This window comes from Anguilla anguilla, chromosome 12 (assembly GCF_013347855.1).
Source record: "Anguilla anguilla isolate fAngAng1 chromosome 12, fAngAng1.pri, whole genome shotgun sequence".
NCBI classification, from domain to species: Eukaryota; Metazoa; Chordata; class Actinopteri; order Anguilliformes; family Anguillidae; genus Anguilla; species Anguilla anguilla.
In genome coordinates this window covers 29,270,571-29,281,427 of record NC_049212.1, presented here as the reverse complement: position 1 = coordinate 29,281,427, position 10,857 = coordinate 29,270,571, and the positions used below count along the sequence as shown (strand labels likewise).

General features: G+C 43.5%; 1 protein-coding gene across 1 annotated transcript; it reads right to left on the bottom strand.

The window, feature by feature from the left end:
- Positions 1 to 1,442: 1,442 nt before the first annotated feature.
- On the bottom strand, positions 1,443 to 7,868 carry si:ch211-137a8.4. Its single transcript, XM_035385805.1, has 3 exons — positions 7,647 to 7,868; positions 3,083 to 5,220; positions 1,443 to 1,963 (listed from the first exon to the last, which is right to left on the bottom strand). The coding sequence occupies exons 2-3, from the start codon at positions 5,031 to 5,033 to the stop codon at positions 1,923 to 1,925; spliced, it is 1,992 nt and encodes a 663-aa protein (XP_035241696.1). The 5' UTR covers positions 5,034 to 5,220; positions 7,647 to 7,868; the 3' UTR covers positions 1,443 to 1,922.
- Positions 7,869 to 10,857: the final 2,989 nt, after the last annotated feature.

Sequence of the window (10,857 nt, the reverse complement as noted above, 5' to 3'; positions counted from 1 at the left end):
CATAAAAAGGAACAAGTAACATTCAAAATGTACACTGGATGAACAGTGATATGGAGTGGTCTCTTGTCGTGAAGGACACAAAAATAAAAGTCCCCAACAGATGCACAAATGACCAAATAAGCAGTACGTGAAATAGTACGGTAATGGCCGTCATCTCAAATACATCCAGATGGAGAGCTTCGGTCTGAGGGGCTGTTTATTCCAGCCAGCATTTATGCAACTCGAAACAGAATGGGGTCACTGCGCATCAAATCAACAAGGGCCTTTCACTCTCAGGTTCACATTTACCCCAAATTCTGCACATTGACAAAGGACTTAAAAAAAAAAAAATCGCACCAAAAAGCTACCTCCCAAGTTGAGTGTGCAGTGCTGAGAGATGTCCATTTTTACAAATTGGGGCAAAGAGGGTGGAATTTAATTGCTTCATATTCTTCAGTTATTGTGAGGGCCAAATCAAGATTATCAGAATAAACCCAGCCAATAGAAACTTCTGGATAAACCCCAAAAGCTATTCTTCAGTAAAGATCATGCAAATTGAGCATTGCCAGAATTGTTTTTATGCTAACTGAGTTTTTTTTTCTCATGTTGACAGTGCTAATTACTATCTCCATTATTTACTGTGGAGTTTGATAATCCTCCTGCCATTTTAACATAAAGAGTGTGTGTATTTTACAATGTATATTCTGCCCCCCCTACCTCACCCCTGCCTTCCCTACTGCATGACATCACAGTATTAATCCAGGTCAGAAAACATGAAGGGGAGGAATGATACACGGCTGGCACAATACGGCACAGCATGGCGGACGCATCGCAGAAAACGAGGTGCGACACAGACAGCGGTTACAGAATGGCTGCGGCAGGATGCCGTGCCACACGGCCACAGACACAAGCGGATAAAGCTGATTCAAGCACCGATGTCTGTCCGGTTCGATGCGCTCGGCTCATTTCCATTCGAAGGCCAGCAGATGCAGCCAAATGCAAAGCGTTCCCAGTTCTCATCCAAAATTGAGTTGACTCACTCACTTAAGACAGCAGCACTTTTCAGACAGTAGCAACTTCCATAACGACAATGACATTGCATTGGTACACAGTGGGACATGTACCCTTTAAAAAATACAAATTTAATTTAGCTTTAAGATATGAAGAATGTGGTGTATTAAATTGCTGAGAAAATGGCAAATGTATCAAGTTTGTTCTGTTACAGAAAATGGTGGCCTCCAATCTGCTTCCAGTGGCAGAACAGTTTAATACAACACATTAAAAAGCCAGCGTAACTGCAAAACAACCTAAGGAATGCCTACAGATTTTCAGCCAATAATTTTTTTCATTCCCTAAACTGTTGGAAATCTGAACATAGCCTGGCCTACAAAACAAATACAGAGCAATAACATTTTGTTACCTTCATATGACTGTCTCTTATGTAAGGAAACGCAACAACCAAATTCACATTTTCGAGGGTTTATTCATGTACACAAGATAACAGTCTAAAAACATTAACACAGAGATTGGAACACATTCCTCAATGAACCACAAATGGGATGGCTTAGAGGAAGATTATTTCAGTTGGGTTCATGTTCCACATTTGTAATGTCTAGTGAAGGAAAACTACACTCAAACAAAAGGGCATTTGTTAAAAAACTAACAGTCTTTTGATCCCAGAATACCGGATCCATGAAATAAACATTTGATGGGAAAGGAATGAAATGTCTTTTTCTGACAATATAAAATCTCACTAAAGGACAAGTAAACATTTACAATGGAGTGATAGAAAGAACTGCTCTGATCTTTGAATTATTGCTTTTTGAGACTTGGAATTTTTAATTATACATATTGCATCACTCTCACCACAACGAATCAGGACGTAAACATGATTATTCCGTTTTTGGGGGAAAAGCTCCTCGCTGAATGAATCCCATGCAGATCTAATGCTCCGTGTGTGGCTTCACCTTTCCCGCCAATTTTTCTGGTGAATGATAACAAAAGAGATTCAATATATTAAAATGTATATTCAAAAATAAAACACTCGTTAAAAAATAGACTTAGTAGCACACATGGTAGTGAGAGGCAGTTTACAGGCATCAAATTTGTCATTTACTTGACTTGTCATTTACTTTGCTCATTGACTACCAAAATACAGCATCACAGCACAAACTATTTCATACTACAAGCGCCAAGCACAGAAAATTAGTAAGATGGAAATCTTGATCTTGTTCCATATTTGGAACAAGTACACTGAAAATGGTGCCTTTTTGAAAGACTGCAAACGCAGGACCTCAATCATCCTCTGAAACCTTGTTATTCAACCTGAGGCTGGAGGGCCACAGTATCACCTGACTTGACAAATCACCTTGAATGCAAGCTAATTTATCTTCTCTTCTGAACTCTGAGAGTCTCTGAGAGCAGTTTTAAGATTACCTAAGGCGGTTCTCTGAAAAAATACATTTTTAACACTTATACACACCCTCCAAATGCACAACACAGACACAAACACACAAAAACACAAAGACACTAACACAAGGACATTCATCCAAACAAAGCATTTGGCTGGACTTATCAAGTGCGGAAGTATATGGCCTTTAAAAGACTGGAAGAAAAGACTAGTTTATCCAACCAAAACATTTTCCCTGATTAATCTATTTCAGAAAACAACCCTAGATGCCTGTGAAGATGAGAGCTACGGGCCCTGTTGTAATTTGGCCCTCCAGAGCCAGTGCTGAGAGGCCTCAATCAATATAAAACTCTGCTCAAAGACAGTAATTCACATCGAGATCCAGAAAGTTGTCGTTGTTGTAGTAGGAGCCCTTGAACCCATTGTCCAGGAGGTCCTTCTCCTTGGCTAACTGTTCAGCGGCTGCAGACACCACCGTTTGAACGATGGAGGCCGCAGCCTCATAGAACATCCTCTTCTGGTTCTCCTCTTGGTCATTTGGTTCAGTCTCTGTTTCGACTGTACCAGGATGGGCACCTCCATTTTGAGGAGGCCCATTCAAAATGGGCACTAACTCAAAACTAGTATCTAGTACTGCTATGTCACCTCCAGAATGCAGGGGGTCATAGCAGTCATTTTCAGTTGAACACTCACCGCTTTGGGCAACTGCGTTGCCAGAACAGGGTTTCCCATCAGAGCTCTGCTCCTGATTCAGGCTCGTCTCATCCTTTGAACCACTGGAGCAAGCATTCTCGCTCTGGTGCGCTGCCTCTTGGGAGTTGATGTCCTCTTGGCTGGCTATTTCTTGGGGTCCGTCTTCTTGGGGAATTATTTCACGGTCATGTGCCATAATGTCCTTAGGATTCTCATCCTCATCCTCCATCCCAGAGCCTTTTCTATCACAACCAGCACCCGAGGATCCATTCTCCCTGTGACCCTTCGTTTCTCCGCAAGCAGCCTCTAATGCAGGCTCTGCTTGGGTTTCCTCCTTTGCATCCAGGTGACCTTTCTCTGGCTCCTGACCTATAGATGCACTTGGCTGTCTGTTAGTGTCCACAGCCTCTGCCTTCTCATCACCCCCATTTTGTACAGCGGCTGGAGCCTCAGGTTCGCTCACAACAGCCTGATCAGCAGGGCTGTCCCCCTCTTTGATATTCTTGGTGACAGGTGCACTGGCAGAGATGTCACCGGTGCTCTCTGCACCTTCCTCTTTCTGTCCAGCAGGGGCTTCCCCCAGGTCTACACTGGTGCTCTTGCCCTTGCGCATGATGAAGTTCTTCAGTGACACAGCACGGTTGAAGTGAGTCCTTTTCGACTTGGTGGACTTGCCATGCTCTTGACCTATCTGCTCCTCTGCCTGCTCATGTTCTCCTGCCACCTCTTCCTCGCCACCGCCCCCACTCCCAGCACCAGCATCTGATGCCCGCTTTGACTTGGGGATCACACGTTTTTTGAATGAGGTCCAGATCTCATTGGCATGGTAATCAACTGACTTTGTACGCTGTGCTGCCTGGGCTTTCTCTTCCTCCTGCTCCACACTACCTTTCTCCAGCGTGTCCCCTTTTCCTGCTGGCTTAGGCTCCTCAGAGGATGCCACAGCCCCCTGGTCATCATTAGCGGGGGTTTCTTCTCCTTTAGGATTATCTAATGAGTCTTTGTCTGAGCCCTTTGGTTTGTGGATGCCGATGACAGAGGGATCCCTCTTCAGGCCTTGGAAAGTCCATGACCGCTTCAGTTTCCACCTTTTCTGTCCAGTGTGGTCCAATTTTCCAGCCGACTCCAAAGTTTCAGCATCTAATTGAGTATCGCTGCTGGGACCCTCTGCACCCTCCACATCCTTGTGTTCCTCTGTGCTTTTCTTTAGAGTCTTTTGGGCCATCAGCTTTTTGAAGGAATGCCAGCGTTTCATGTGTTTGGCAGAGTGGTGAGCAGATTTGTGCGGCTCTCCTCCCCCTTGTGAATCATCTGTTTGGTCTAGTGCAGAAGCACACACTTCAGGGTCCTCCAGCCTGTCTAGAGATTTGGATCGGGTCTTCCCATGTTTAGGAGCCTCAGTACCACAGTCTTTTTTCTCTGTGCTTCTGTGAGAGAAAATCTTGGCGACAGGCTTGCGGATGAAGTCGCGTACACTGGATTTCTCCCCCTGCTTTGGCTTGGCATCCTTGCTCAAGCTTGATACCTTTTGTTCTTGTGTGGTCTCCTCACCATCTAATTCCTTCTCTATGCACTGCTCCTGAGACCCAGCCTGTCCAGAACCCTGCTCATTAGGGCTCGAGGGAGATGAGGGTCCCTCCCCTTGATTAGTCTGGCCATGGACAGGGGACTTATCCTGCTCCACACCCTCCACACTTGCATCCACACCCCCTGCCACCTGCTCCTTCTTCTTCCTCCCTCCCATAACCTTCCCCAGTCCACTGTTTTTCAGAAAGGATCCCCAGATTTTCTCAGATGCTGGTTTAGATTTTCCATCGGCTGGCAGGACGTCGCCAGCAGTTTGCTCCTCTTCTGCTTGGCCTGCGGGAGACTCCAGGACTGCAGCCTCCACCTCCGCCGTGTTCTCGCACCCATCCCCTTCAATGGGACTGGCACATGCTGCCGCTGCCATATTGTTTTAAAAAAGAGTTTCTTCCTTGCAATATTCCTCACTTCGACTGTTGAGATTATTTCCTTCCCCACTCAACAGAATGAGTTCATTGGTCGTGAGCCGAAATTGACATTCTTCCTCTCTGGCTTCCTGTCTGAGAGGAGGGCTTCTGCATCACGTTCCAACGTTTATATCACTGACCACAAATCTGGCAAGGGGGAAAAGAAAGGAAAAAGAAAAAACCAATCAATACATAAATCAAAGAGATAGCTGACTACCAAGGCTCACTCTGAAAGCCAGGCTGTATGTAATCACTTCTGCTGCATGTGCAGCCAGCGTGTTTAAAATAGGCCGCACTCCCACCATTTTCACGGGAAACACATTCAAATGTAAGATGAAGATAATGGCTATCTCAATGAGGATGAGCACAGGACCTGTTCAACCCAAGCTCAGTGCATTGAATGAGTAAAGATGATATCCCAGAGAGCTGATGTTGCTTTGAGGGGTTTTGACTTCTGTTGCCTAGATGCTCAAGAGCAGCATTGAGCAGTTAAGTGGATCAGTGATTCGCTGAGCAATCAGAGCCATTTTAATGGTTTATCTGTATTTTTTATTTTTTATTTTTTTTACAAACTGAGTAAAACAAGCTGACTTGCAGGAAAGCACACTGAAATAATTAAACTAAAGGAAACATATGTATTTTTATTTATTTTTTTGCTAGGAATTAAAATTTTTTACTGGGGTTGGGGTATGCTGAGGGTGAACTTTAAATGTAGGTTTAACAGAGTGTTAGTCTGAGTTGAAGATCATTTCTGCTTATGAAGAATGGCTGTTTACACAGCTGCACAAAATGACATTTCTCCTTGGGGATGATTGATTAATATATTTCCATTAAAAAGGGATTCTGTAATTTCCAAGAATGTAGCCATATTCTTCGACATGATGACCTTTCGAAAGTTGTTTTTCCCCAATATCACCATTCCACCAACCGATTGAGGATTCTAATGAATTTCCAGTAATCTACTCTACCTGAAACACCAGGGGTACATCTCGTGATCTAGTTGCATACTTTGGTACATTTGATTATTCAAATGAGCCTTGTGACTGCATGTGATGTAAAATAAATACAGTAACCATACAACCTTACGTCGTAAAACAATTTTGCTGTTTTTGTGTGAGAAGCATTAAGTAAATGAAACGTTTTAATTGGATTTTGTGGTGGATGCGCGCTCTCGGACCGTCTGGCCCCTTTTTTACCAAAAGGAAACGTAACAACGCTGGTCTGTCCAGACTTACGCACGGACAATTGAGCTCCTTGGCGGGTTTGTCCTTTTTCCCGTTTCACCACTCCTCGTTCTTTTGTTATGCTAAGGCGACTATATGAGCGCGAGAGGTACTGAGCTTAGCTTTGAGCTCCAGAATCTTGCGCTACAGAAATAGACCATAATTCTAATGACGGAACGAGAGAAAAAGCCAATGCAAATTATCCAGACAGCAGTTGACCGTGCTTTTCTAAACCTCATTTACATTTCTAAATGATTCACAATACTTCTATCAAAGGCACACACATAAACACGCATAGCCTACACACGCCTTTTGAACGTCAATGGAATTGTTACTGTGTTTTTTTGTCTCGAAAGCCCACGGAACGATACTAGTATTTACTGCTTTACCCGTGATATCAGCAGGGACAATAAACATATTTTATCTTGGTCCTTAGGGTATTCTTCAGCAGAAACGTCGGCCAATTGCGAGCTAGCTATATATACAGCCCACTACGAGACAGTCACAAACAAAAGTAATGGAAATACAAGCTCCTCATTGTCCTTCTGGCGCGCCGCACCGTATTATCAATGAGCGAATAATCATTGATAACCATAATAAAATAGCTGATACGCGTTTCAAAGCTGTGAGGTTCATAAAGCAATGCAGATTTTAATGACATAAAAATAAGCCTTTAACAAAGCGAATTAATCATATTTTGCTTAAAGTCATATATAATTGCCACCTGTCGACGATTTTTTTCAACCCCACCATATCCTCGTTGGTATCCTTACATTAATAATTTTTTCAAACAGATAGATTTTTCAGAAATAGCCTCATTGAGGACGAACTTGGCCCCGTTAAAATTCACCCTTGAGTGGATTTAATTAGAATGTGCGAGAGGGCAAGCAGTGAATGCTGGAAGCTGATGGAATGAGACTAGAGCCCCTGTTTACAACAAAATAAATAAATAAAGACCAAGCTGCAGTTGGCTCGAACGATTCGCATTTAACAGAAGGGTAAATTAACCACGTCGTAAATCTCCCAAGCAGTCGATCAATCTTCCAAATAGATACATAAAAATACAATAATTTAACACGGAACCAAAAGCAACCGAAAGTGCACAATGCCTTTGTCTAGAAACACTACTTGCATCCAACACAACCTGCACAGAGCTCCACGTAACCAAGATGAACCATGCTTAACCATATGCCGCAAGCAAACGTTTATTTCACTTACGTCAATATTGTATGTTGTAAAATAATAAAAACATCAAATGTGGCACCACAATGTAGAAATTAATATGGAATATTGACTTTAAAAAAATATTGAAGGCAAATAATACGTTAATAATAGTAATAATCTCCAAACCTTGTGTTCGTGTTGCTAAATCCGTTCCTGCGTGCAGGAGAAAGGTAATAATCTGCTCCAGACGGGAAAAGACACTGAAACTAAATCCGCGCTCGCATCCTCTTGCCTCAAAGCTACCAACTCAGTGTGGAGAATTGCGCGAGGACGTGAGGGTCGCGGTGGTATTAAGAGACGCGCAGCTGGGGCTCCGCAAATACACACCATCTCTCTCACCCCGTTGCCCTTAGCAACCAGGGAGAAGACCCCCCCTCCCCACACATACACACCCCCTTCCCCCCAACCACCGCTAAGAGGGTTAGAGAGCGGAGTCGAGATTGTTTCTCTGAGGAACTAATTCGCCTTCAGAGCTAAGAGCCACTTGCATCTTATTAGCGTAAAAGCTCGCAATTGCAAGCGCAAATGTAGAGAATCTGACCGACATTTCTGCGAATCCTACCATTCAGGCAGCTTGTTTTCAGTGTTTGATTTGTAAAACTGTCTTCTCACGCAACATCAAATAATATTAGATGTTTCAGTGTGACTTTTTTTCTCCTTACCGTCAAATGATGAGGAGAAAAGGAAACAAAAGTGACAATCCATTTGAAACGTGTATATACTTACTACACAAGATCATTTTTTAAATCACATTCGTATGATTAAAGTATGATTTTAATTATCCCATTTCTTCTGCATTGCAACCTAAAACACACTGTAGCCTACGTCCATGCCCATTATTATTTGATCTCTGCATTTTGCCAGCCTTGCTTGATCCCCCAAGTTTAAATTGAAATGGCCCTCTCAACACAACTCTCTTGAATCACCTTTGAAAAGCAAGTCTCACTGCACACTGATGCAGAATCAAAGGCTTGTGAGCTTGGTTTATTATGAAGCCAGAAAATGCCAAATGAAAGTGTATCAAGGGGAAAATCCCAAAAATTCCTGTCTGTAGCTCCAAGGCAATGGAAAAAGTGAGCAGAAACCAGAACATCGTGCACAGCACATGTAATCTGTGATGGACCCAACATTTTACTTGTCAGTGTCTTTCTGTTTTAATATCTGGCAAAATGTGCCCCCTGGATGGAAGAAAAATTGTGCAGTACTCTGGAAAGTATTGCTCTGTTATTAATATTTCATAAGACAGTGCATCTATGCTGACTTCAAGGGTTCATTTCCTTGCAGAGGGTCCCAGTGTGTCTGTCTGTTGGGACTTCGCTCTGCCCTTTGAGTTTGGCGCATAGTTTTGGGTTCACCACTCAAGTGGTCTCAGAGTGAAAGGCGGTCCTCTCTGTCATTGCTTAATAAAATCATTTCCATGTTCAACAGCAGAAGATGGCAAATCATAGAGGAACTGGGAAATTTGCTTCACGAATGAACGTGCACACCAATGATTTATTGAACAGCGTGCCATGGTGTTTAATTAATCATTTTGTGCGCAGCTCAGAAACTCAAAGGATCCTGTGGATGGTAGTTCTCTCTCGATGGAGTCCTTTTAAGAAAATGGTTTACTGATGCATTCCAGTTAGCATCCCTGAATATGGTGTGTGATATGGCTTATTTTGTATGTCCACGTGTGTGTCTGTGTCGGCTGATCCATTTTGCAAACCCGTTCCCCTCAGCATCATTCTGGCTCTGGCTGGCTTGCATAAAATGTGCTCACGAGATTTCATTATTCAATGGCTTCGAGGGCTGGTCCAATTGAAGAGCATTTTGCCTCCTCAGTACCAATTCCAAAGTCATTTGGATGTCAGAAACAAAGAAAGAAGCGTCACCCATATGCTAAAAAGCTCCCTTTTTCTGCCGACTGCGGAGTGGCCAGGCATATTGTGCGATTTTTCTCCCTCCTGACCTCAGAACATAAATAATACTAGTTTGGCGCATGAAAATCCCACCGCCAACGTCACTAGTCCTTACATCAGTGGAGGAGTGGCTTAAAAAAAAAAAAATCCAAGGTGACGAAAACAGTCCATGGGCGCATCGAAAGCATCCTCGTGACGTGTTCTGCTTTCCAAAGAGAGAGAGGCTGACATCAAATTAGACTGTCAAGACCCAGACAACTCTGTAAAAAACCTGAACACATACAAGTAAGCTGATTTCTGCTGAGGGGCTGTGAATGGAGCAAAGTAGTGCACTATGGGAGGTTCAGTCTGTCTAAATCCTAGTGACAGTGAGTAAGGTGGGGAGGGGGCAGGGTGCCACAACTCTGCTGCTCTGCTGAAGGCTGTGTCTAGCGCTCAGCCTTGTCTGTCTGCTCTATTCCTTGCTTTTCTGTCCCCAGCATCCAAGGTCTTATTTCAGGAGCCTTGTTACATGGTAGATGGGCCAATTTTTCAACAAGTGCAGGGTGACAGGCACCCAGTCTATTGCAGGTTCCAGTTGGACAGGTTCTGAAACAGCTCTCACACCTTTTCCTTTGCCCGTTCCATAAACCTTAGCAAGGACAAATGAATCAACTCATTTTAACCTTCTAAGACCTGATAATTCATTTTTGTCCCCAGTAGGGGACACGAGTCTCTGGTCTTAAAATCATGAACCATGTATTCTACTCTAAGGGGCAGGCAACATACATTAAATAAATTATATTTTCAAATGTATTTTCACTGCTGTGTGTTTTTGTCATCCAAGACACTTGTAATATGTCAAAAAATGACAACACTTAAATGTTTCCTGCTGGCTCTCCGGAGGATAATTACTACTGCTCAGAGTAAGCGGCGGCCGAGGACTGCAGAGGTAGCACGCAGGCCCAATAGCTGCAGTCAGACGCTGGATGGCTCCGCCACCGCCGGGCCTCAAATATGTTTCACGTGGCATCCACTCAGACATATTAGGAGAGGCGAGCAGGGGGGGCAGAGGGGGGAAGACAGTGACATAACTCGTCCTGGCTTATTCATTGCGAATTTAAATGCGCGTGCCACGGAATTAAGGGCTGCTGAAAATCTTATCTGCCTTGCCTTGGTAAGCGAACGTATATATTTTAATCTGCCTGATTTGAGACATCCATTAGCATTTAGACTGAAATTTTGAAGTTGGATGTGCGAAGCCTGTCCCCCTCTCTGGGGCCATTTAGATAATGGCGCTTTCCACGGGACATTAGTCTGTGTAATTAGGATTCAGCCACTCTGCGGAACAGATCACTCCCTGCTTTTTGTGTTTTTTTTTTTTTTTTTGGTGTCTCACGCCATGAGGACAAGAGATAGATGGAGTATCTTTCCCCTCCGTTGCTTTTGGTTTTATT

What these genes read in the sequence shown, in the direction of transcription:
- si:ch211-137a8.4 (XM_035385805.1), bottom strand. Translation starts at nt 5,033, where the DNA reads ATGGCAGCGGCAGCATGTGCCAGTCCCATTGAAGGGGATGGGTGCGAG. An exon ending in CAACGCAGTTGCCCAAAGCG is followed by an intron (nt 1,964 to 3,082) that starts GTGAGTGTTCAA and finishes ATCATTCACCAG; the next exon opens with AAAAATTGGCGGGAAAGGTG.